The following is a 26,951-nucleotide window of genomic DNA, read 5'->3' as shown; positions in this document are numbered from 1 at the left end:
CTACCTCAAAAAACCAAGAAAATGAAAAGTGAACTAACTGTAATTAGGTGCTAATTAGGTAATAATTAAGGGCCCTATTTCCGAATTAAATGCTCCTTTTTTAAAAAAAATATTACATGTTCTGCCAGGTTCATATGAACACAGCAGAGCCCTACCTTAAAAACCCAAGAAAATGAAAAGTGAACTAACTATAATTAGGTGCTAATTAAGTGCCCTATCCCCGAATTAAATGATCTTTTTTTTAAATTATTACATGTTCTGCCAGGTACATATGAACTTAGCAGAGCACTACCTTAAAAACCCAAGAAAATGAAAAGTGAAGTAACTGTAATTAGGTACTAATTAGGTGATAATTAAGGGCCCTATTTCCAAATTAAATGCTCCTTTTTTTAAAAATTATTACATGTTCTGCCAGGTTCATATGAACTCAGCAGAGCACTACCTCAAAAAACCAAGAAAATGAAAAGTGAACTAACTGTAATTAGGTGCTAATAAGGTGATAATTAAGGGCCCTATTTCCGAATTAAATGCTCCTTTTTTTTAAAATTATTACATGTTCTGCCAGGTTCATATGAACTCACCAGAGCCCTACCTTAAAAACCCAAGAAAATGAAAAGTGAACTAACTATAATTAGGTGCTAATTAAGTGTCATCTTCCCGAATTAAATGCTCTTTTTTTTAAATTATGGACCTGGTAGAACATGTAATAATTTTAAAAAAAGAAGCATTTAATTCGGGGATAGGGCATTTAATTAGCACCTAATTATAGTTAGTTCACTTTTCATTTTCTTGGGTTTTTAAGGTAGTGCTCTCTGCTCTGCTGAGTTCATATGAACCTGGCAAAACATGTATTAATTTTTAAAAAAAGGAGCATTTAATTTGGGAATAGGGTATTTAATTAGCACTTAATTAGCACCTAATTATAGTTAGTTCACTTTTCATTTTCTTGGGTTTTTAAAGGTAGTGTTCTGCTGAGTTCATTTGAACCTGGCAGAACATGTAATAATTTTTTAAAAAAAGGAGTATTTAATTCGGGGATAGGGCACTTAATTAGCACCTAATTATGCAATATGTTTTATTGTGTTCTGCTGACCATGCTCTGCTAGGTTCATGGACATAACTGCGTGTGAATGTTGGTGGGTGCCAAATTCTCGTGACACATATGTAACAAAACTAGTTAACTTGCATTAGGTGTTTTGTTTTTGCTGAGTCAATGTGAGTATGAGAAGAAATGTTAATTTGGGTTTAGGGAGGGAAACGTTCTATGGGCGCAGTTTAAAAAAATAACGACTGGTGGAAAATTGGTCGTTGATGGTAAGTAGTAGAGCAATACGCGTCAAGCCACGATAGCATTGCGTTGAGTATCAATCATACATAGGTTTGCGCAAGCTGGTTATATAGTTGGCAAAGAATTCAAACAAAGCCGCAGAAGAGTTCTTCTCAAAACGCGACAGAAAAATATTCCGTTCTAGGCCGCGGAATGTGCGTTAACATTAAGTAATCGCAAAAAGTTTAGTAAATCAGCCAGTCGATGACCATAGGGTGGGGTTTTTGAACGAAAAAAATTGGACTTATCGTTAAGCCGGGACGTACAAAATTTTTCGGTGCGTACTGCGACAAAATGCAAAAAGACAAAATTAAAGAAAATACTAGAAAAAGAAGTGATTTAATATGCAGAGGCCTCCTCGCGGATAGGGAGTAGGAATGAACAACGAAGTGTAGGTAACTTTAACGAAAATAGAAATCATAGATATCGCTAATGTCTGAGTATATAAAAACTGCAGGTTTAGCTTCAACTTGAGTTTCAGCTTCAGCTTTGGGTTTGGCTTTGGCTTCGGCTGCGAGTTTTGTGCGTAAAAAACAAAAGAACAACTGAAGATATATTATGTACACAACAAGGTCAGGAAAGGAACCTTCACTGGACAAAAAAACCTGGCACAACACACACAATACCTAACTACAAGAAATAAATCAACTACGGCAACAAACAAACAAAAGCAAAAGACAGCATAAATGCAGATGGAAAACAAGGTCAATCAATTTCGTACGAAAATACATCAAAGACATCTACGATTTAATTTAGACACAACTCGTAAAATGGTAAAATGGCTTGTCCAAAAAAAAACATCAAAGTGGTGCTTCAGTATCGCCCACCATTAATTTAACATGAAAAAGTACAAGTGAAAGTACAAACAGTATTAATGTTGAAGTCGATTATCTTACATCCAGACCCCACACACTATATAGAAGAAGACCCCCTTTCTTGTATTGCTAAGACGCAAGAGCTGCAGGCCGCGCGCGATGAGAAAGCAATATGATACAGCAAAGATGCATAACTGTATGAAGTACTTTCTCAACGGAATAAGTGGGTTGTGGAATCGTACAGGGCAACACCTTACTAGTAATATGTTTACTTCCACCGGAATGCGTAAATAAATACTTAGTAAAACAATACAAAGGCACAATCAACAGAGCGTTTCAACAGTGAAGCTGTCATCATCAGGGAACAACTGAGTGGAGTTATTCGCTGATGATGACAGTCTTGCTGTTAAAACGCGCTCAATATATTATTGGTGTCTTTGTCTTAATTTTTGTTCACTCGAATAGACGGGTTTTTAATGTTCCAGCAATAAGTAAGGTAGCAAAAAGTGACCATTAATAATTAGTGGACAATTAGATCTGCCCAGTAGAATTCAATATTAAGCGTAATTGTGAGAAAATTACACCGAAAATATAAGTGACATCATTCAGGAACGGAAAAAGAAGTGCTTATCGATCGCATCAAACCACAAACTGTTTTATAAGATGATGCTTCTTCCGGTTCTCTTTTTTTCGATTTGTCAATCACGCCACTTTGTCTTTCTGTGTGTACGTGGATTATTATTTATAATGTATGACCATTAAAATAAAGACCTGAAATCTATCGGTACATTTTTTGACGGAGTGGTTTGTCCACATTTTTTTCCGCTTACTAAATTGGCTCGTTATCTAATTCAATATCTTGTGGAAATTATTCGCGCGGATTCCGAAATGGTAAATTCGTGTTGCACGGACCGTAAACGTAAATAGAACGAGAAGTGTGCCAGACATGTCAGTTTGTGAAACCGAAGTTGAAACCTGGGACCAAACCGCGACCGCAGGGTTAAGTGTTAAAAACTGTCACAGAGCTAATAAAATCGTAGCCCGCAGACTTACCACTAATTATTTTTTAAAGCATGCAGTCAGTCGATCTATTACGTTTCGCATGCTGTTTCGTTTTTTTTTATTTATGCAACAATTTATTTACTTTCAGCTTATCAAACTGGGAGAAGGTCAACGGAGAATTTGTAGAGCAGTGGTTTCAGCTTAAAGACGAAATAAATGGCGAGAATAATAGTTTTGCTTCTGTTATCTTTGGCGATTTTATCGGTGGATGGAAACGCAATTGCGAACCGCACTGGCACAGGCTTGGTGATGACTTACATCTTTGAACCCTTGGTATGTAATTTTATGTTGAGTGGTAACGTCGAAGTTTTTGGTACAGGTGTCAATAATATAGACAGTGACAAAATGACGGACGTTATGAAAACTGAGGCCGTGCAGGTGTTGAAAAGATTTATCGACGAAGACTCCGATAATCCCTGCAAGGGGCTTAGGGATTACTTCATGGCGAAATATTCTGGATATATTTGGAACTGCGTCGAATATAAATCGTACGCTATCCACAGAGATGTGTCCATCGACTTGAGGGTAGACGATTTTAAGTACACCTTATTTGGTATCTCTTTAGCTTCACTTAAGACTTAGATATTTATTTTATTTTATTTAGATAAGTCATATTGTTTGTATCAATAAAATTGCAACACTTGTTACATCATAAAAGCAATTGCAGCATGTGTGTGTTAACGCTCCAGGCATTGGAAACGTGTACCTCAACATATGATGAGTGAATCACATTTTCATGTATTATTTGATGAAATTACACACACTCATTCTGTCTCTAGCGTCATTGATTTTAAATGAAAATGTTGGTAGTAAGATGTGTTGCCTAATCGTCAAGTTAAAATTAAACTATAGAAGTAATAATTATTAAGCGACATATCGTCGGTATAGGTATCAATGTGACAAAACCCGTAAACGGTACAGTTTCGCAAAAATTGACTCAATAAATTAAGTTACTTACGGCAAGAATAAAAAATGGCAACAGATGCCCACAAAATCCAGCGTTACTTTATAAATAAATCCGAATTTTGGGGCAATGGAATAGGGAATTTCCAGTTCTTCGCCGTATTTACGACTAAAGCCTAGATTAAAGCGATTCAAATTAATTCGGTTTTAATTAATTACTCGGCCTGTAGTTATCGAACAAATTTAAGATGGCAATCGAACTTCCTGTCTTTTAAGCGCACCCATTTTGACGAGCATTTTGATATAACTCTGGATGCCGTCTGCCGGTTTGATCTACAACTCATTAAAACGTCATTCATTAACAATGCTTACCCAGTTAAGCGCATTTAAACTTTAATACTCATTAATCCAATCAACACCTAGAGTAATGGGAATTTTCCGACGCAACAACTGTTGTCGTTATCTACACCCCGGCATATCAGCAAGACTGCATAAACGGCTTGATTTAAAACTCGTTTCTATCCTGGGGGTATGGAATACTCCCCAGCAGTACCCTCAGCAAAGGAGGACCCGTTAATTCTTGTTATCCCTTGCACCCTCATGGTAACCTTTGGTTAAATATATCCAAATCTTCGTATGCATTCCATACCCCCGGACCCCCGGTATCGCTTTCACCCATGATTGTGTTCATCCTTTCATAAGACTTTTTAGAAAAAGACAGACACATTTCTCTTTTAGGATCGTATTTAGGATGGCCTTTTCTCGCTAATTATCGTGTAAGTGCCTTAAGGCAAAGGCTAGTGCTTGTACATGGATGTATACAAATTTGTTAAAAGACCTCTCTATAAACTGGATGACGTAGGTTTGGGTGATCTAATCTCTACCGAATGGTGGAAGTCTCTTATACAAGGGGTTTACACGTGTCGATTTTCCGCGCACTGCAAAACCGCGCGGCAAAAATCGACCGTCTAAATGTCAATTCGGCTAGGCCGCAAGTGACTAAAATCGCTTGGTCCAAAGTAGACTAGCATCCGACTTTTGGCCGTGCGGGGGGTGGTACCATGCGGCTGGTAACTAAAATCTGTTCAACGGTTGTGATTCCAGTCAACTGTGTAAAGGAGGTGGCGATGCGGCTTTGTGAACCGATTAATCGCACGGAGAAAATTGACCCATGTAAATACCCCATTAGGAAAATCTCCCCCGTATGGGCTCACACGGACGTTTTTGCGCTTATTTACTATTCGGAATAGGTTTTTACTTTATTTGTAGGAAAAACAAATGCGTTTAATACACCAAAATAAGACCTTGCAAACTTTAAAATCCAAGGCATCAGTGCGCACATTTTCTTTTTAATTGCGATAGTTTATTCTAGAATATAAGTGGTGTTCTCTTAAATACGGGAGACAACAAAAAAACATGGCTGATTCACGACGGTTGGAAAAGAGTTTGCTGCCCGCCCGGTTCGATTGATTGAGGACGCAGCTAGTCGTCTTCAAAATATTTTTGTGAGAAGTTTAAAGCGGTTTGTCCGTTTTACGGAAAAATTTGTCAAGTTGAATTGAAGAAAAGGAAGCGGCATTTGTGCACCGCGAGGTCTTCTGTTGAGGTTCTCTTGTTTTTTGCAAAAAATGTAAAGGGGAACTGTTCGAGTAGCCACCGATAATTTTTGTAATTGTGTTCAACATGGCCGTTCGGTTATCGTCAAGTTTGTGATAAAGGAAAATGAAGTTCTGAAGCTATCAGCGTTTGTGTTGAGTTAAGTGCGTCCGTTTATCGCAAACCTGTCCACGATTAGATTTTAGGATTATTAAAAGAAAAAAAATTGTAAGTAATTTTAAGATTTTCTAATTTTTAAATATCGACTGTTTGAGTACGGAGTAGGTACTGTTTCCGTCACAACTTTCTTATGCACTTTGCATTTTGTTGAATTCGGAATTGAAATCGAAATTATCTTGCCTGTCCTGTACTTACCGCGACCCTCAAAAATCTATGCGCGACCGCCTTGGGTTGAGAATCGCTGGGCTATAACACTGAAGAGGTCGCATACTAGGAGACAACGTTACGAAGATGCGAGGAGATCAAAAGATAAAGGAACAAGAAAGCAAAAAGTAGATGATACGAGAGACAATGGAGGCAGAGGAGTAAAGCGACAAACATCAAGACGTCGAAACGACATGGCGACTAGACGAGGAAGGAACGAGGCGGCATAACGACGATAGTAGCAGTGGACCTAAAAAGTGGGGAATGACATGACATTCGCCAAATAGAATAGGCGAAAGAATGTTTGTGTAACCGATTTAATTGAGCAACTGAGATGGTGCACCCTCTGAATCTTTTCTCAACTTTCTGATCCACTCTTTCTTTTTTCCCAACTTTTCCCGGGACCCATCACAAGACTTAGTGATTAAATCGTGACATATTTGGTGAAACACTGTATTTAAGTCCTAGCGGGACACTGATCATCCATGGTTCCTGGCCGACTGGACATTCTGGCTGGGACCAATCGAGAATTTCGTTATTCAATGGTCCAATGAACTGCCTTCGTGTAAACGTTAATTCACCAGACTGGACAGGTCAGCTACTGGAATCCAGTCACTGGAGTTCAGCTATTGGCCTACTTACTGGCCTCGTGTAAACGCGGAATTAGGCAAGGAACAGGCGGACAGATGGACAAAAGCATCACATAGAGAAATTTTTTTGTTTCGAAAAATTCCCCTAAAAATTCATTAATTTTATGGAAACTTTTCATTCGAGTACACTTCCTTATCCCCCTTTTCACGAACACTTGCCAGTTGTCAAAAGGGTGGACTCAGACAGGAAGGTGATAACGGTTAGTCCCAGTCCGTCGAGTCAGTGCATACACATATCTATCTAAGTAATGGAATGGGCGCATTTTCTTTTTATCCAGACGTATGATGGGAACAACATTTAATAATGACGAACTATAAAGTTTGAGACAAACGAGCGAAATCGGTGCATGTAAGATCACCGACAAAAGTGATAATCGGAAGCTTACTGACACTTAGGTAACCAACCATACACTATCGAAAATGGCAACGTTGAAGTGTGAGTTTTCCGGCTGTAATTCGTGTGGGATGGGCCGCACGGCGTCGTGTATTGTCGTGTTTGCTTCGGCGTTTCTTTGTCACTGCCTTGACATAAACGCTGCAGCAGGTATAATACCAAGAATTGGTAAATCTGTTTTTAGCGCATTTCCACAAAAAAAATGCGCTATTGTGGCCACTTTGTCCGTCCGTCCGTCGGTCCGTCCGTCCGTCCGCTCACTTTGAGACGCTACTAGTTTCTTATCTTAAGAGCTATTGTTCTACTTTTTTCGCTATTTGGTTCATTATAGTGTCGAGTCTTGCACCAAGGAAGGAATTTTTTCTGTACCGCTTACAAAAAATCCATAATTTTACACTTAGGCCGTTTATTAACGATCCTAGAGATCGTTTAATATTTTACATTGCTGTCTGTCGTCTGCCTGTTGGTCTGTCTGTCTGTTCCTTTGTCTGTCTGTCTCTCTATCTGTCCGTGTGAACGATAACTTTGTTTAGAAATGTCCAATCGCTTTTACATCTCCGTTAGTTATAAACTGAATTGCATGAAATTCAATATGGGCATAGCTTTAGCCATATAATAGGCAATGCCAAAAGTTGAGTCGAATCGATTCAAAATTCACAGTGCCCTTTCTTGACCATTTATAAACCGAATTGCAAACTTTTTTAATTATAAAAGTATTAAAATGAAATTTGATACATAGCCACTTGGAATAAAAGCCAATTTCAAAATTTGGTTTTGCGCATGCGCAGTGCAAACTTTTTTAATTATAAAAGTATTAAAATGAAATTTGATACATAGCCACTTGGAATAAAAGCCAATTTCAAAATTTGGTTTTGCGCATGCGCAGTGCCAACTTTCTTATTTATGGAGAGATTTAAATGAAATTCGGTACATAACCACTTGGAACAAAGGAAAATCTAACGTTAGCTTCAAAATTTAGGTTTGCGCATGCGCAGTTCCAACTTTCTTATTTAGAAAAGCATTGAAATGAAACTCTTCTTAAAAACTGAAATTGAAGTAGCACGTCAAAAATGGATTGCACATGTGCAACGCTATCTTTCATATTTGTGGCCGGATTTTTACAATTTTAACAAAAGTTGCATGTTACAAATAGGAAATGAATGCAAGTGGAAATGCGCTTTATGTAAATGCCTTGTTAATTACTTATTAGATAAGCAATGTGGTCATATGGTTCTTCCATTAAAAGGAAATGTGATTTTAAATGCCGAGGAGTTTAATTACCACTTCATCGGTTACTTGTTAGGAATTGTTGCTGAATTTGTTACCTCAATTTTTTAAATTCAGAGAAAAGGATTCAATGACAATAATTACAATTTTTTGACTTTTGGGTTCGATTGAAAACAACCTAAAGAAAGAAATTTGAATCGTTAAATTTTATTTTTTTACTACGTTTACGTGGGCTTTTTTGCCAGTGTGTAACAAAACTGGATCACTAAAATAAAAACTTGATTAACATTAAAAGCCATTTTTCATTTCAATGAAGAGAAAAACGAGATTAAGCTACAAATGTCAATTATTGTCTTAAGTTTGCCAGAATATAATGCATAAAATCCGGTTGCCCAATTTTTGTAATTATACCTACTGTAGTGTTTATATCAAGGCAGTGACGAAGAAATGCAGAAACAAAGTTACACTTCAACGTTGCCATTTTAGATATAAATTCCCACCGGAAAAGTTACACTTCAACGTTGCCATTTTAGATAGTGTATGGTTGGTGGCCTAAGTGGCAGTAAGCTTTCGATTATCATTACTTACGTCGGTGACTACATCCAAGGTCTTTTGGTGCATATATCCGGACGGAAAGACGTTACGAGCTCATAAACTATTCGGATATTGACAGACTGTAAGCGACTAGGGAGGGAAGTCGAAGGTGATCCTCATTATTTGAACACCACCCTATCAGGACATTGGGCATGGAATCCAGGCTGGAGTTCGTGACGTTAGGACGTTATTGAATAAACTGCAGAATTTGATAACTACAATAGTTCATCGAACAGAAATTCGAGAAAATTTTAGATAATCGAGGTCATCACTTACATCATTCAGCGAATAATTGCAGTGTAAGTAAAAACGCGATAAACAACTTTTTTATTGTCAATTGAGCATAAAGTACAATTATTTTTTAGTGGCAAAAAGCATATACATATCATGATCCACCTTCAATTCGATACTTTTAATGGGTTGGATCGAGTAGGCCTTGTACATAACAACGTGCCATACGAACCCGTCATGCTTGTGAGCGTAATTTTGCCTCAACGTGTTACAGATTTCGCTGTGGTGTTGCGCGCCTTTCGACGCGATCGCGTCCTTTAACATATCGGAAGCGTCCAACTCCATGCTGGGGGACATGTTCGAGGATTTCTCAATCAGTACCGATATCTTCGGAATAAAATTAATAGCTCTCGTGTTAAAAATACCTATGATCATACGTACCCTTGGTGCATTGCCAGGGCCCCCGAAGTAGTTGGCCTGCATGGCCCCGCACGCTACGACAAGTGCAAGACTTAGAAGAATTTTGACGATTGCCATGTTGACCGTGTGCCTTGTTACAAGCGACTGAACCGAGAGCGTCAGTTCTGTTCGATATTTGTGTCAAGTTCGATAATCGTGGGGCCAATCAAAGGGCACCCTATACATGTTTTTGTCACAATTTTCAAGAAATTCTATTTCGTTATAATTAAGTATACGTGTAGATAATCTTTGACCGTGTTATTCAAAAGAAGATACTATTTTGCTGTCAGTTACTAAGTTTAAACGAAATAATTACAGAAAGACCTTTCACAATCTTTGCCCAAAACAAATTCTATTGTCTAGGCTTTGTTCATCTTGTCGTCTGTGTAAATACGTACCGGGTGACCCAATAAGGCTGTTCCTCCGCCATATCTCGGGAACCGTTCGTCGTATAACTTAGGGGTAAAAAAATTATTGGGTAAATCGGTTATAAAGAATCGCTGGAAAATATTTTCAAGTTCTAAAAATGGCCACCAAAGGGCGTAACTGCCATCTTAAATTTTAAAATTGCATTTTCTTTAAATTTCGCATAATAAACTAAACATTGTTTTTTCACATTTTTAAAGAGAACCAGTTTATCTATCATTTTCGTAAAAACAAAAACTCAGTTATTTAAAAAACAAAGATAGCGTAGGGCGTTCAATTGTTTGTGCAATAACCTGCTTTAACTTCTTAACCCTTTGACTGATTGTAACAAATTTGGTATCATTGAAAAGAGCATTCCTTGGGCAACAAGAATCAATATAGTTAATTTAGTTGAATCCTTCTCCGCCAGGGGGATAGCTTTGACACTATGACAAAATACTAAAAAAAGCAAATGGAATGATATGACTTTTTCTTTAAGAAAATGTAGCCAAAAAACACCCAAAGAGGTCAGCGAAAACCGTTTTTCAAAATCTCGTTCCTAACCTCAAATATTTGGAAAATGAGATTAATTAATTAATTAATAAAAATGCTAAAGAAGGCCGTAGTGATTTGTACTATAGGGAAGCCATCGATTCCAGAAAATGATATAGGTAACGAAATTTTTTTGATTTGTATAGAAAATAACTATCAGTTCTTTTTAAGAATTGGCATTCAATTTTACATAAAGTAATTAGAAAAATTCTTCTGTAAATTGGCTGAATGGATCAGAATCGTATCACATAAAATAATTAGATTGAACTCATTTACGCCACATTTTTAATTTTCCGGACAAAAAATAGAGCCAAATTTTCGTACGGTAATGACACTAGAATTTGTTTTTTGAACTAGCCGTGGATACATTTTGGGAAAAACATTAACATCACTGTAAACAGCAATTACTATCAGGGATTTCCTACCCTGAAATGTAACCCCCCATTTCATTAGTAAAATTCCAACCATTTGTTTAAATACAGAAGAGCAAAAGGGCACACTCCGGATTTGAAAATTGATTACTCGCGGTGTAGGTTATTGCATAGGTTATCATACGGAGGTGCTGCTCAAAATTTCGGTCGTTACTCCAATTACAGGTCAAGCTCATAACTTATGAGGTTCATCTAAAAAAATGCGATAATTTGAGAACGGGATGTTTTGCTTACAAACTGACTGCGGCACATTTTACTACAATTTAGGCAAAAAAAGAACTGGTCCCGCGTTTTGTGGCTTCATGGGTTACGATCTCCACTATTTTTCATTTCTATGTGGAATAGGAGAAATGGTACGATCTTAAAACAACTTTCGATATTTAATTTTTGCTCTAGCCCTTTGCCGAAGCTCTATACTAGCGGAAGCAAACCAGATCACTTGATCTTGTGCTCTGTTAAATTAATGCTATTCTTGATAACTGGCATCCAACGGTGCAACTGGAAGGCGGATCTCTCTCGTGCGATTGCATTGTCCATATTTTGTAATTGACCTTTGATAAACTATAAAGCTAAAGATACTACAGTGACTATCTCAAAGTTATCATTACCACACATTTACATAACTGTTATTGGAGACATCAATCAAAGGTTGAAAGAGATTCCGAAGACACAACTGAATCAGAATCAGAGACGTGCGAAATGCAACTTCGAAGGGCGTTTGTACTTGTGATCGGCTTTTGCCTTTCTTTCGCTTTGGCAAAATCCACTCCGGTAAACCTTTCAGGAAATGTAATACTTAGTAACGACTATTATTTGCAGGAAGAGGGCGAAGCAACTGAAGCTATACTGAAGAAGGAAATCGGTCGTTTTGAGGCCGTTAAGAAGAGCTTTGAGGATGCAAACATGATGGTAAAAGTTGTCTACACGCATCCGTTTAATAATGAAGAAGGAAAACCCTTGAAACTCGACACCTTCGAAATTCGAACATCTTCCTTCGAAGTACTATAGCTACCTTTGCTAATATTTAACAAAATAATCTCCCATTTTCAGACTAAACCAGAAGGGCCCCAGCTGGAAGAGAAGTACGATGAAGCCAAAATTAAATCAGTCTTTGCTTTAGCCAAGAAGTTGAATTTGACAGCTGTGGGTAGTAGACAAATTTTCGATCTCGAAGGCGTTTTGCAGGAGAAAACACTCCTGACCGAAGAATTAAGGGTAAGGAACGTATTGCTCACTGAAAGTTCTCACTTGTTCCCTGCAGATTCACTTCAAAGACGGTAGTACCCACATGTTATTTGAGGACGATAGCGACCCTGACGATGAACTTGACAGCGATAGTGTTCAAGACTACATCGGCTTCCTTAAAGAATTCGAACTTCCAGTTGAAGTAGAAATAAAAACCTTTGACAATGCTGGGGAGGTGATCAAGACCGATAAGGCTAGCTACGCACCTAAAAAGGTTCGCCTCAACTTTAAGCAACTCGACCTTATCGGAGATTTTAGGTGGCAGTTTTGAGTAGCGATATGACTGTTCCTATGCAGATGAAGGTCGCGGAAGCATTGAAGCGGACTTGTGGCATGAAGAGTGACCCGAAGAAAAGAATTTTGCTTCTGTGTAGGTACCTGGGGATTCAGTTTCCGGAATACTCCTTCAATGCAGTTATTGGAAATGGAGACCATTACGTCACGAGCGCTATCCATATGAAAGCGAGCTTCGATGATCAGGTGTACACAGTCTGGGGTACCGATGTAGAAGAAGATTCGGATTAGATAACTTGTAATTCCGTAAGGGCTACTAAAATATAGTGTTAACTAGTACTTGTATTTTCATTATTACCCTCTTCTCTTTCCCTAACTCGCTATCAGTGAGATCGCTTATAATTCCGTTTCGACAAAGAGGTGGGCCGGGGTGAATATCGGGGTTTTTGTACACTAGCAAAACGAAACAGAAGGGGTAGTGAATAGCGCGGCAGATAAAATATTGCTAAAGCCATTCTCGCGTCTGGCAGTCTAGTCCAGTAAAATTAGACAAAATAAGGGCCAAACCCGGAAATTTGAAAAAACAAGCTGAAAATTGGCAAACATGTTCAGGATAGTGCCAGAACCAATTTCTGAAAAGTCCCAAAAGATCCCGGTTGGGGAACGGACGCCATCTTAAAAAAACTACCCCTAAACTCGATTTCTCGAGTTTTGAGCAAAACCAATGAACCAATGGTCTGATTCTCGTTGCTAAGGTGTCAAAATGTCAAAATGTGTATTTGGAGTAAAAACATATTTCCGCACATAGACGCCCTTGAAAATTCGAGCTTTTTAGAAAGATCACCCCCAACCTGGATTTTTCACGTTTTCGGCATTTGTTGTTGTTTTGTTTGCGCAATCCTAGGATTGGTTGGACGCAGTCCTCCACCTTTTCCTATCCTACGCTAATCTTTTCAGTTCTACATAACTACCTTTGCCTACGTCCCTAACTATTTGGTCTATGTATTTATGTCTCTGTGGCCCTACCCCTCTCTTGCCCTCGGCCCTACTTTCTATAGCTAGTAGTGCTATTCCTCCGTGTCTTAGCACGTTCGCTATCATTCTAGCTCGTCTTCTCGGTACGATTTTCCATATTTCCCTATTTCCTGTACTAGCTCCAAGACTGGTTCGTTTGTTACCCTATCCATCCAGCTAAGCCTCATTCTATCCTACTTTTCCCTGCCTATCGTCCAGGTTTCGCACCTGTATGACCTACACTCCATTTGTACGTTTTTATCAATCTTTTCCTAATTTCCTAATTTATCTCGAATCTTAGCAGGTCCCACTTTTAAGCCAATGCTTTTTTAGCCTGCGCTATCCTGGATTTTATATCTTCCTTGCAACGATTATCTTGTGTAACCTTACTACCTAAACAGCAAAAGGAGCGGTTATCTTAGAAAGTGTTTATGTAATACGGAAACTGGTTTCCTCATCGGCAGCTAAAAGGGCGCTAGAAATTAAATCACCTTCTGTTTATTCCTAAAATAAATAAATAAATCTGGAAGCTACGGTTTCTTAGTAACGAAACACCCAAATTTATATCACGTTTCGATACCGTGCGTTCAGGTGTAACGGTTACTTTTGTAAGAGTAGATCGGTGTCTGATTTTTACTCATAGTATAGATGTTCGTCATTGTGTTGTCGTTCGGTCTCGGAATGTTTCCAGTTTAAAACCTGTGTATGGATTGATTATTTTCACGCCGTTTTTTTTAGTTATGTGCGAATAGTTGAAAGGATTCCGCTCATTTACATTAATTGTAAAATGCATTTAAATATTTTTACTTGCAACTTAACCTGACTGCAAATAATAATGAATAAAATAGTGTTCATTTAGTTAGTACTCTCAATCTTGTTCTGAACTCTGAAGGTTTTTTTAACATAAATTTTGACATTCAGATAGAGAACGTCAAGAAGAACGATTAGAAACATCAATACTAATTATCCGAAGCTTTATTTAACAACAATAGCCGGAAAAGAGAGAAACCCATGATGGGGGTCGTTTTTTGAAAAAGGTCACATTTGCAAGGGCATCGTATTATACGGAATAATTATTTCACTCAAAACAAACATCAAAACAACCATTTTGACACCTTGACGACGAAATTTGGACCATCCGTTCATTTGTTATGCTCAAAAATCGGAAAATCAAATTTAGGGTTAGTTTTTTCAAGATGGCGTCCGTTCCCCAACCGGGATCTTTTGGGACTTTTCAGGATTTAGTTCTAGCACCATCCTCACCATGTATGCCAATTTTCAGCTTGTTTTTTCAAATTTCTGGGTCAATGTCTACTTTTACTGGACTAGTCGTCAATCGGATGTTAAACCGTAATTAATACTCAATAAAAATTAATAATTCAATTTACGTTAACTAACCAAAAGTAAAATTTTGCCTCGACCACGGATTGCTCGTACAATCGGGTATAAACGCAAACAGCGTCGGCGAAGTATCGAAAGCAAAATAACAATAGAAAAACTTCACCAAACTTATACAGCCATATAAATGCCTTTTAACAGGTAGACAAAAATGTCGAGTAACCCCTACTTCTTCTTACGAGAAAGGATTGAATCTGTTTTTCTACAAAGTAGTCCGTGCACCAAAAAATTTAAGAAAACCTCTGCACGAACTCGGACGACAAAACAAAGAACTATTGTAATAAGGAATCTATAACACTTGGATCGCCGTTAACAGTAAAATTAAAGAACTAGGTAAAAGACTTCTACTACTAAAATGTTATTTTAAGTAGCATTTACCTCTTTTTTGGCATTTCATCCTTCTTCAATTTCTGATTCGTCGGTCTATTTGGGCTTCATTAATTTCCTGACTTCTCCGAGTTTATTTTGTTCCTGTCGTTTTCATTTTTCTGCTGTTTTCGAAGATTTGTTGCCTTCTTCGGTTTCTTTCACGTTTTCCACTGAATCTACGTTTCTGAGATTTGGAAACCATAACTCGCTATTTGCAAAGGTCGGAAGGCAGTCATAGTAAACTTCTCTAGAGTTTTCTGCACTATCTACAGTCTTTAGAGTCTATTTTATAATTTTTTGCGATTTTTGGCACTTTTTCAGAGCCGGGCATTTTAGAGCTTTTGTGGACGCTTTTAGGGATTTTTAATAACATTTAACGGTAAGATCCAGTAAGAGCCTAGGGCTTAACCGTCTATAGCCTTTAGATCTCCAAAAGTTTTCTAATGGTTTTGTAGGGTATACGGAATTAGTCGTTTGGGCTGAATAGAGGGAAAGGCATATTAAATTGCAAATTCACACAATCTCGCTTCCCTGGGACAGTGACGGCAAACGATGGTATGGTAAGACATATTTTATTTGTGCGAATCATAGTCAGGTAAATGAGATGCAGTACAGCATGGAATTTAAGAATTTCCCAGGGACATAGCAGCCTCGAACAGGTTTTTAGAACATTTAAAAGACATTTAGTTTTTAAGGACGACTTTGAAGAAATTAAAAGCCAAATTTTAAGGAACTCTCTTTAAGGAGATTTTACGAGTCCTTAATTGTCTCTAAGAACATTTGTAATGGGTGCCCGCATGACCTTCTAAATTTATTAATTTTATAAATGTGTCAAATTGCATATGTACCGCTTTATATGAAGAGTGACCGCGAGTAGGTTTAATGACGACTACATTCTACAAGACGCGAAAAATGCGTAGGATAGGCGATACTGGAGACGTCTGGCGAGGTTTGCGTTAAATCCGTTTTGGTTTTTCTTGACGGCTATAGATAAGACTAAAATAGGGATTTGTGGAAAAGCGCTACGGAAGCTATCAAAGCTCTGCGGGCGGATGCGGGCCGATTCGGTGGGTTCTTTTCAGAGTTTCTGCTCGGCAACATAAAGCAAAATAAAAAGGGAATAGACACTAAGTACTCGCCCTAGCGTGCAGGTAGTCCGCTAAGTTTTGCAGTTATATCCACAAGGAAGTTAAAGTTAGAACAAAAAAGTAAAATTTTGAGCGGGCCGGCGTAAGTTTAAGGATGTCCCATTCAATTGACCTAGTCGATTCAACCCCTATTTTGATAAATTTTAAAGTAATCATTTCCAATTTTGTAACCACCTGTTAACTTTTTAGTCTGTTTGGCTCATACGAGTTATCTACAGTCCTGACGATGTTCCAACTTTTTAAAAAGCGCTTAGAATTCAAGAGATAATAAGGAAATTTTTGCACTCAGTTCGTATCAAAATGCGGTTTTTGGCATAGTGTTCAGAAAAATACAAAGAAAAATGTTGTATAATACCGGTTGACCCATATTTTGAACATTGCAGAGGGGGTGCAAAAATGCATTTATTATTTCATAAAAATTATAAACATATTGGACGTTGAGGTCCAACCCAACATTGTTTACACACCTGAAGTGAATACGAGTCGTTTAATTACTAATCAAATGTTAATTTCAATTCATTTAATTAATCTGGTGGTTTTTTTACAGTTAAACACAAAAAATTTTGCCTACTAGCCTGTATCCAAGGTATTTGTTTATTTGTTTCATTGTAAAAAGATTATTTCCCAAAATCATTAAGGATAGGGAAACGTTATCTTATTTTCGTTATGAATTTGTTTTGTTAAGTCATTTGTGTGACAGTTCAGATTTGATTTATTGGGTACTACGTTTATTTTTATAAAAAGGTTCAGATCTGCCCTCGACATTTCCCGGGGATGCCCAAGGATGGCGATACGAGGGAGGCGGAGGCGACTTTTCAGTAAATTGTAAAAATAAACATAAAACCCTCGAGTAACGATTTCCGAGCATTTTTTCGGCACCCCCAATTTTGAGGGTATATACAACTTTCAGGCAAAATTGTTCTAATTTCCTAGGTCTAGTAAGCGATTACGTATCGACGGTAAAACCAAAGTAAAAGAATTATGGATTTCGATAGAAATCATTAACCATTTGGTACATAACACCAATGCAACAATGATATGTAATTAATTAATTAGGTACTATATTTCGCTTCGAGTGGGAAATTGTAAGTTGTCTATAACTTTCAAGTCCCAGGTTATATTACTGCAACAGTTTCAACCAAACTAACAGTTATATAACATCTACAGCACCGTACCTTGCTGAGATTGTTTATTCGACCTTTTTGACATTATGATAACAAGAGCGACTGTTTGAAGAGTACTAAAAGAACAGTTTACGAGCGATACTAATTAACTAAATTTAGGTTCAATGTAATCTAAGTATAGATCTTTGTTTCAATCGTGGCAATTAATTTACACTCTCTCACTAAATATAGTCACACAATAACCTCTTTTGTATGTTTTTGTCCACTTGGCAAATCGGCGCTTCTATCTAAACGCACATTCTTTTAAAATCTTCCGAAGTAAAATGAAAGGGGGAGCTGTAAATAGCAAAAAACATCGACAAGAGGAAATGTTTTAAATCCTTTCTCTAAGAAGCGAATCCTCTTATAATCCTCCATGCGAATATTGTCCGTTTATAATGTGACTATTGTACGGAACATGAGCTTTGGTCCGCCCCGAAAGTTTGGTCAATAATACGTTTGAAGTTCTCGTTTGCAGTAAATAGGATTTCATTGTCGGAAAATACCCTTGTACACTTTTGTTTGTGATTAATTTTAGTTAAATGCCTCTTGTGTCACCTAAATTGGTAAGGATTTTTCATTTGAACACTAATGACCTTATTTATTCTGCAGGATCGCATTTGCTATGTGTCACTCATTTGGTTCTAAATTTGTATATTGACATTCCAAACTTTGACACGAAGGATGTTTTCGTATTTAATAAGCTCTAAAGCTCAAGACGAACGTGATCAGGTGTCAAAATTATCGGATGAAGCCGGAAATCACAATGAACAACTTAACAATACCGTTCCTCCGTTTGCTACTCGCTCCAGGAGTAAAACTATGATAGTTGATCGACTGCAAGGTAAGTGCTGGTAGTTTTTCCAGTATTTAACCATCCGCAATTGTAGCGTCCCCAAAATCCCACTCGTCATCGCCGCATTCGCCACAATGCGTGCGAAGGTCTCTGAACTGTCACCGCAATGAAAGTATGCACATACCCAAATCGAAAGCAGTCCGCGAAATTGCGCTAATAGCAAAAAACCGAAACGAACGGAGACAAAGGAATGCGGACTCCAAGGCGATCAAAGAGGCACTCATCAAAATGGAAGGCGACAATCCAAACTGGGAGTTCCTGAAGATGATCAAGGAGTACAAGACCACTCTGGATTTTCATCCGCTTCGCTCCACAGATCCCGTTGTCGATCACCAAATTACTGTATGCGTACGGAAAAGGCCACTAAACGCAAAGGAGCTCAACAAAAACGAAATTGACGTCATTACGATACCCCAACGCGACCGCTTAATCCTACACGAACCCAAGCAAAAGGTAGACTTAACGAAGTACCTCGACAATCTGAACTTTAGGTTCGACTACGTCTTCGATGACACCGTCAGCAACGAAATGGTGTACCGCTTCACCGCCCAACCTTTAATCAGAACGGTCTTCGAAGGCGGACGCGCCACGTGTTTCGCGTACGGACAGACCGGATCCGGAAAAACGCACACAATGGGCGGCGAATTCAAGGGAAAAACTCAGAACTTCGCGAGCGGAATTTACGGCCTGGTAGCCGTCGACATCTTTAAGCTACTCGCGACGCCGACCTATCGCCAAATGAACCTCGCCCTTTCGGCGAGCTTCTTCGAAATCTACGGAAACTTCGTATACGACCTGTTGGCGAAGCGGAAACGTCTGAAGGTGTGGGAGGACGGCAATCAAAAGGTGCAAATCGTCGATCTCACTGAGATCGTCGTCAAAAACGTCGAGCAGGTCCTCGAAATCATTCAGAAGGGGTCGAACCAAAGGACATCGGCTCAGACCTCGGCCAATCTGTCTTCCTCGCGATCGCATGCCGTTTTCCAGATTGTGCTGCGAGAAATAGTCGCTGGTGGCAAAAGGGTTGTGGGCACTTTTTCCCTCATCGATCTGGCGGGGAATGAGCGCGGTGCGGACACGTTTAAATCAAATCGACTGACCAGAATAGAAGGTGCTGTGATTAATCGGTCTCTGCTGGCGCTTAAGGAGTGCATTCGTGCCTTGGGGAAAAAGGAGACCCATTGCCCGTTTAGAGGGAGCAAGTTGACCCAAATCCTTCGCGATTCGTTTATCGGTGAAAACTCGCGCACTTGCATGATCGCGTTAATATCTCCCGGTGTTTCGTCGTGCGAACACACCTTAAACACGTTGCGATACGCCGATCGTGTCAAGGAGTTGGCCGTGGGCGAAGGTGACCTTTGCCCCGAGCACGATTTCGGGAATGACAGTGACCCGTGTTCGGATGACTCGACCGCTTCCAGTTCTCCAGATGAGAATCCCGAGCTTGTAGATCAGTTTTGCCAAGTACTACAGACACATCAGGTAATAATGAAACAGTGCGTCGAATTACACAAGATGGCGATGGACTCCTACGATAATCTCCAAGATCCGAGTTGTAGTAAGATGGATGTCGCGCGATTCTGGAAGAAATTACTGGAGGACACGGTCGATGTGCACAAGGATGCACTGGTCCATGCGACGAGCTACTACGATCTACTCTGTAAAAAGAAATGGAAATATTAACTTTTCTAGATTTTTATACTTAATGAGTATTTTCAAGTTTTATCTATTTACCTTTCAAGATTTTATTACAAATAAATGGCGAAATGGTGACCACACCTTATGTGACGCTGATTATTTTGGGGAACGCGTTTTTTTTTGTCCACGAACCAGTTCCCACTAGTTTCCAATCATCAGTTGTTTCGTCTCGATTCAAGTGGATTACCGGATGAACTGGTTGTGGGCCTTGACTCAACCGCAAGTCACCCAGTCTCCGTTTTATTGCAAATTGCGCTGAATTTCCTGTCCCCCATGAAACCTGGGCCAAACACGAGGGCACAATATTTCCCATAATTATGTTGTAATCGAAGCGAATTTGCCCGCTAAAATTCTATTTAATTATTCCCGAATCCTCCCCTGGCCGCAACGAAAAAATTAAATATTGCGCTTTGTTTCGTTTGACCGTGGAGCACGTGTTTTTTTTCTTTTGTGCCCTACATTCAAATGGGCCATAATCTACAATAAGTGTCAAATATAAAGCAGTACGAGGTAAGGTAATGATCCATATCGACCGACGACTCTGGGCGCGTCGATATTAACAATTTTCGCCTACGATTTACTTACAAGGGGAAATTGGGGCAGAGGTATTTGTGCTTTTGTTGATAGCAGTGGTAATGTTTACGTTTCGAATAGTGAGTGCAGTTTCGACAATTACTTTAGTGACGTATTCCTTATTTTATCTTTACGTTTATTGCATCCATTTAGTAATTATATGACCCAGTTATATTATTTGCTAAATTAACGGCATTCCAGTACAGCATGGGCATTGTCATTTTTCATACTTTGAATTAAAAGCATAAGGCTACTTACGGTAAGATCCCATTTTCTAATTTACAGTATCCCTTTGTTCCTAGCGCTGGTTTTACCTACCAACCCTCAGTAAGAATTCCAGACAGATTTACGTGTTTTTATTTATATTTAGTTACAGTATGTTCTCTTAGGGATGATGTCCAATACGAGTATGCAGAATTAAACGATGTAATAGCGATTCGTAGATGGTGCTGTATTTGGAAACATCGACACTATACAGGGTGTTTTTTTGGGAGCTTTAGTTAAAAGGTTCTGGGAAAGTAAAATAAGTAGGTTTTTGAAAATTTGTACTTAGGAGTTACTCTGAAGGCCGAATCTATGTAAAATATTTTCAAAATGGCCGCACTTCCGGAAACACCGGAAGTAGATAGTAACTTCGTTATTTTAAATGGCAACCCCTATTTTTTATTGCATTTTTGGATTCTACGTGAAATTTCACTTCTTTTGATACCCATATGTCAATATCTACCATTTATGGTTTTTAAGTTATTTTGACTTTAAGAAAAAAAATGGCGGATGCAGATGGTACCTTGATAATTGATTACTTGAAAACGGTTGTAGTCATGGCAACCTATTTTTATCAGTGCATAGAGAATGAATAGGGCTTTCTTTTAGTGCACTTAAAAAAAAGTTAAGTTGCGTACGACCGCCCCTATGGATATCCAAATTTATGAAACTTCAAAGACTAAAAACTCAGTTTTTTTTAATGGAATGACCATGTTCTTACTATTCCATGAGATAGAGAATCGAAATGGGCATATTTTGACAATACATGTTCCTATAGCTATCTTTAACAGTTTCTGACTTATTCCCATTTTATTGAATTGACACTATTTTTTTCGGATTTTCTTTTTAGTAGTCGGCCATGATTCTATAACAATTGAATTTTAAACAAATCTAGTGACACTAATCCATCACCCACTGTTATAGGTTAACATAAGTTTTTCAAAAATCGAAAAATGACTCGCAGTGGTTTCACCTATTTTGGAATTTAATTGTTATTTATGGTGAAATGGGCAGAATCGCGGCGCGTGCTTTCCGTACATTCATTCTAAAACTGGAACGAAATTGTATGAATTTTGGAAATTTTGTACCCCTAATGCACTACAAACGGTTGAAGCACAAGTGATACAAAGCTCTACAAGAGAATATTTAAGGAAATGAATTGAATTGCAAATGCAAGATTAACAAATTTTTCAAAAATTTTCCGTCCTATATCCTTAATAAATGAGTTATTTATTAATGAATTATTTAGACTAGAACTAGAATCAATGGTATTAAAGACTCCATTCCTTGATTTGTTTAAAATTCGATTGTTATAAAATCATGGCCAACTACTAAAAAGAAAATGCGAAAAAAAATGGCATCAATTCCGAGATCAATCCAATGAAATGGGAATAAATCAGAAACTGTTAAAGATAGCTATAGGAACATGTAATATCAAAATATGCCAATTTCGATTCTCTATCTCATGCAATATTAAGAACATGGTCATTCCATTTAAAAAAACTGAGTTTATGGATTTTGAAGTTTCTTCAATTTGGATCTCCATAGGTGCGGTTGTACGCAACTTAACTTTTTTTTAAGTACACTAAAAGAAAGCCCTATTCATTCTCTATGCACTGATAAAAATGGGTTGCCATGACTATAACCGTTTTCAAGTAATCAATTATCAAGGTACCATCTGCATCCGCCATTTTTTTTCTTAAAGTCAAAATAACTTAAAAACCATAAATGGCAGATATCGACATATGGGTATCAAAAGAACTGAAATTTCACGTAGAATCCAAAAATGCAATAAAAAATAGGGGTTGCCATTTAAAATAACGGAATTACTATCTACTTCCGGTGTTTCCGGAAGTGCGGACATTTTGAAAATATTTTACATCGATTCGGCCTTCAGAGTAACTCCTAAGTACAAATTTTCAAAAACCTACGTATTTTACTTTCCCAGAAACGTTTAACTAAAGCTCCCAAAAAAACACCCTGTATTGTTAATTCGTAAGTGATTTTCTTGCAGCACATTTCTTTTCCTTTGCATGAATATGTTACTGTTTATTTACAGGGTGCTTCATCTGGGGGCGAGTTCCGTACGTTAGGTCGTGTAATGTCTTTGAAATCTGACCATGAGAGAAGAAACCGGAATATGTCCTGGAATCTCTTGCAACTGTCCGTAGAGCCTAACATACTATCCACGGAAAGAGGAAAAAGTTTACAAGAAAAACTACACATATAGAACCATGAACCTGAAGTTTAACTTCCGTTGTAATATGGCGCCCAACTGTGGGACTTTCAGGTTCGTTACAACTTAAAAGCAGTAAAAGACATCATACAAGGATTTGAATTGAGTTTTTCAAGGTAGTAAAGGTCCTGAAGAGTCTTTTTGGTAGACTTGTATAGTTTTTAAGAGTCGTAAATGGCCTTTTGAGGCACTGAAAGGTTTGGAAAAACCTTGAACGTAGCAGGATTTGAAAGATCTTTTTGAAAGACTTGTTATGATCTTTAAGAGCCTTAAAAGTAAAAAAAGAGACAAATTTCCGTTTACTGGGAAGTATTCCATACCCCCTGATACTACATTCCCCCCCAAATGTTTAGCGTTTTCACATGAAAATTGTAGAGAAAATACTCCGGTGGATAGTGCAATGCTCGTTAAGAAAAAAAGGCACGATGGTCCCTTCTGAAAGTATCACGAGGACCCCCCTCAGGACTCAGAATTGTAGGTAAAAACGTAATCTCGGGGAACCTGAGATATACGAGATTTTTGTTCGTATGAGTAAACGAATTATTTAGTTACCATTGCAGAGAGAGCGACAACTAATTTTCGTTTAGTGGGGGTATTCCACACCGCCCATTCAACACCAGAGGTCGCGCACAAGTTGCTTGCGATGGTTTGCTAAAACCTTAAGATCATACCTATACCAAATTTCAAAAACTCGTCACAAAGTGCATGATTATTATGAATTTTTAATAATTTCAGCTCCTCTAACTTGAATTCCTCAATACTTCACTTAATGTGGACAATCATTTCTGATCACCCGATATTATTTAATGAACATTTCTTTCCTGATTTAACGTGATTTCAATATAATTCTCCTCAGTTAGTTTGTGTACTTTTCCCGATTGAAAAGCTCAGTTTTCTTCATACTATTTCAGGAGCAAGGTTGTCAATTAATCGCACTACAAGTTGAACCGTGGATGGTAAAGAGACGCGTAAAAAAAGAATAGTTTGGTATGTAGTAAACTGTTTCTCAAAGCTAGCAAACATAGAGAGTTTACCTATCATTGTAAACGCTTCGTCATTCGCTAATGTGGTCAACTTATCATATTGAAAACTAATCCAACGATAAGTTGTTTCTCGTGAGAAACTGTCAAAAGATACTGATATTTCGTTAATATGCCAGAGCTTAATGTGTGAGAAAGTTGTGGCGGAGAGACTGATAAAATAATAGCTATCAGATGGATTCAATTCTCTCAAGTCAAGAACGATAACGGAAATATGAGAGGTGCCTGTATGTAAAAACAGTCAACAGTTGTATGGACTTATTTACCTTTGAAAGTCTTTTGATTGGTGCAGATATCTCACATTTTTCTGCATGTACGTATTGAAGCTTGTTCCTTCAGACGGTAGTGCAAAAGCACTTTTAGACAACCCAAATTTGAATTGAATAATATGTTATAATGTGTAATGAATGTTATAATCGGTCCTGTGACGTATCACTAACGTTAAATTTTACGTTCAGGTTATCTGTAGAAAACGTTATTTACACCATACTAAATAACGCAAAATAACTGAAACTGAACTGAAACAAGTACAAATTGTGCACAACCCTTGTGCAGGTAAAGCGCATTTTTTAAAACACCCCTACGAAATTTCTTCGATAAATAAGAAAGTTGGTACTGCACATCCTACACAAAACCAAATTTGGAAAATGGCGCTACATTTGCTTTTATTCCAAGTGGCTATGTATCAAATTTTATTTAAATGTCCAATGGTTATATTTCTTCCAAACGTCCCAACCGTAGTACTTTCCTTTGACAATTCACTCTTAAGATATAAGGAATTATAACCGATCACGGCAAGAGCTCGAGGAGAAAGACTATGGTTAGTATAAATTAATTCCTTTCCCCCCCTCCCCCTCCACCCCGGACAGGAAGAAAGGCAGTAGTTTGTAGAAAACTGTTCCTTTCGTTGAGACCTTTAATTAGGAATTACCCCCCCCCCCCTCATCATTTCTAAACTTTAACTTGGCATCACTAGAGGCATGCGTATCCAAATCTGACACCAATTGGTTTTCGTATATAAAAGTTACGCACAGTTTCTGACTTGCTGGAGTACCTGCAAATTTACTTGTAAAAAGGTAAGCTTTAATTTTCCATTTGGTCGACTGGCTGGCTGGGCAGCAAATGGGTACGTAGAAGAACGCTTGTAGAAAGACGAGGAATGTACATGTACATGTACTTCCCGCGCCCGTGTAATTAGTTACTTTAGGGACAGGCCTATATGATGTGGGGTCGGCGACATCTGAGCGCCATCCACAAGCGTGGTGATTTTTCAGTTTTTTCCCCATCTTCTTCTACAGTTTTGGTCTGGTTGTTCTCAAATTCATGTCGTCGGAAAGATTTTGTAAACTCCTGCGTGACGGAACTTTCTTTTTTATTCCATGGGGTGAAATTAACCACCTTTGGCAAGACGCGCGTCTTCGAGGGGTAGTCGACTTTGGGCGCCCAAAAGTCATTTAGAGCTCAAATAGCGGTCGCTCTTTCTCGTGTCGCCAGTAGAAAATCGAGCTATAAGAAGTGCCCCAAAAATTAAGTACTAAATTTTCTCGGCAAGTTGGTATAGTTGATGAAAATCGTAGGAAGGGGATGTAATGAAAAACGGTACAAGACAATAACACCGGACCAAAATCCCCCCAAACTGCTTGCTTTTTCAACTTTTCAAAACTTCTTCCGTAATCAGACAACACGCGTTAAACTTTTTGCACCGCTTTGGTTAACTGGCTTCACATATTTATTATAAAAAATGACGAACTGCGTGTTCAACAAAATAAACAGGGCTGACTGTCCGAGAATTTAGCGTAAACAATTGTACACGCTCTTCAACCGTCGCAAATAGCAGTTTCGTTTTCTTCTTGTCTTCAGTATTTAAAGAAAGACCACTTCCACCATAAAATAAACTACTTTCAGAATTTTCAAATAAATCGCTAATTACGATGGAAAGCACCAGAACGCTTGCGCTAATTAGATTTCGTCTCACAATAAAACTTATTATCGCAAACGACCAGATGTAACCTTTTATAAAACACGCAAATTAGACCAGATGTCTCTTACTTCTGGCACTTTATCTAAATTGAATAATTACAAAGCGATAATATTTAAACAAGAATTACGCATTTACAGACAAACCTTCAAGGAAAAACACACTGAATACAAATTCAAATGAAACAAACCAACTCTGTTCTTATTTCGTAAATAATCCCCAGATTTACTTCATAAATTGAAATAATTATCATATACACTAACTATACTGGATGTTACGTCAGTATTTTTGGTGTTGTACTAATGCCCAGACTTGTTGAAAAAGAAATGGAAAAAGAGGGCCTGATGGCGTCCTTGTACTTCTGACTGACCAACTACCTGCTGGGTTTCTATGGCCCTATCTGAATCTGAATTTATAACCAAATCGCACTGTGCTTTTGCTTTCCTTATCGCACATTAAACGCCGCCGCAGTGGCTCTATCAACCCCGAAACTGATTAGGCCTCTACCGGTCTAGTCTTAGCAAGGACTTTTTAATTATACTAATTTCCACCTTGTAAGCGGTGTCCTTCCGGTAGTCGATTTCAACGTGCTTCACTGTTCGTACGTCAATTTGTCTAAAAACTTCAATCGCTCGGACTACGGCTAACATAACCTGCTCAAAACATACAAACACCTCTGCATGCTAAACAAAATTTTAATCCAAC

At 38.2% G+C, this 26,951-nt stretch overlaps 3 protein-coding genes and 1 long non-coding RNA gene across 5 annotated transcripts; 3 read left to right on the top strand and 1 right to left on the bottom strand.

The window, feature by feature from the left end:
• The first annotated feature begins 3,082 nt into the window (after positions 1 to 3,082).
• Positions 3,083 to 3,978, top strand: LOC116178908. Of its 2 annotated transcripts, XR_004146911.1 has the most exons (3): positions 3,083 to 3,141; positions 3,293 to 3,477; positions 3,524 to 3,978. It is a non-coding gene; the product is annotated as an uncharacterized LOC116178908 (long non-coding RNA). The 2 variants fall into 2 exon arrangements; XR_004146910.1 differs by having other exon boundaries at positions 3,085 to 3,477.
• A 5,274-nt stretch (positions 3,979 to 9,252) lies between these two features.
• Positions 9,253 to 9,795, bottom strand: LOC116178669. Its single transcript, XM_031498237.1, has 2 exons — positions 9,625 to 9,795; positions 9,253 to 9,570 (listed from the first exon to the last, which is right to left on the bottom strand). Exons 1-2 carry the CDS (start codon positions 9,718 to 9,720, stop codon positions 9,307 to 9,309), a joined length of 360 nt encoding a protein of 119 aa, XP_031354097.1. The 5' UTR covers positions 9,721 to 9,795; the 3' UTR covers positions 9,253 to 9,306.
• A 1,842-nt stretch (positions 9,796 to 11,637) lies between these two features.
• Positions 11,638 to 12,848, top strand: LOC116178611. Its single transcript, XM_031498159.1, has 5 exons — positions 11,638 to 11,801; positions 11,850 to 12,029; positions 12,081 to 12,245; positions 12,292 to 12,489; positions 12,534 to 12,848. Exons 1-5 carry the CDS (start codon positions 11,730 to 11,732, stop codon positions 12,798 to 12,800), a joined length of 882 nt encoding a protein of 293 aa, XP_031354019.1. The 5' UTR covers positions 11,638 to 11,729; the 3' UTR covers positions 12,801 to 12,848.
• A 5,404-nt stretch (positions 12,849 to 18,252) lies between these two features.
• On the top strand, positions 18,253 to 20,248 carry LOC116178805 (kinesin-like protein Klp10A). Its single transcript, XM_031498424.1, has 2 exons — positions 18,253 to 18,445; positions 18,492 to 20,248. The coding sequence occupies exons 1-2, from the start codon at positions 18,286 to 18,288 to the stop codon at positions 20,138 to 20,140; spliced, it is 1,809 nt and encodes a 602-aa protein (XP_031354284.1). The 5' UTR covers positions 18,253 to 18,285; the 3' UTR covers positions 20,141 to 20,248.
• Positions 20,249 to 26,951: the final 6,703 nt, after the last annotated feature.

Source organism: Photinus pyralis, unplaced genomic scaffold, assembly GCF_008802855.1.
Source record: "Photinus pyralis isolate 1611_PpyrPB1 unplaced genomic scaffold, Ppyr1.3 Ppyr1.4_LG8, whole genome shotgun sequence".
Lineage (NCBI taxonomy): Eukaryota > Metazoa > Arthropoda > Insecta > Coleoptera > Lampyridae > Photinus > Photinus pyralis.
The sequence above is the reverse complement of the archived record's forward strand: the minus strand, read 5'-3'. Positions and strand labels throughout refer to the sequence as shown.

Bases quoted from the DNA above. Each gene is read 5' to 3' on its own strand.
- LOC116178611 (XM_031498159.1), top strand. From the start codon at position 11,730: ATGCAACTTCGAAGGGCGTTTGTACTTGTGATCGGCTTTTGCCTTTCT. The intron at 11,802-11,849 runs GTAAACCTTTCA...TATTATTTGCAG, and splicing joins CTTTGGCAAAATCCACTCCG to GAAGAGGGCGAAGCAACTGA. The intron at 12,030-12,080 runs GTACTATAGCTA...TCCCATTTTCAG, and splicing joins TTCGAACATCTTCCTTCGAA to ACTAAACCAGAAGGGCCCCA.
- LOC116178805 (XM_031498424.1), top strand. From the start codon at position 18,286: ATGTTTTCGTATTTAATAAGCTCTAAAGCTCAAGACGAACGTGATCAG. The intron at 18,446-18,491 runs GTAAGTGCTGGT...CCGCAATTGTAG, and splicing joins GATAGTTGATCGACTGCAAG to CGTCCCCAAAATCCCACTCG.
- LOC116178669 (XM_031498237.1), bottom strand. From the start codon at position 9,720: ATGGCAATCGTCAAAATTCTTCTAAGTCTTGCACTTGTCGTAGCGTGC. The intron at 9,571-9,624 runs GTACGTATGATC...TTTATTCCGAAG, and splicing joins GCCCTGGCAATGCACCAAGG to ATATCGGTACTGATTGAGAA.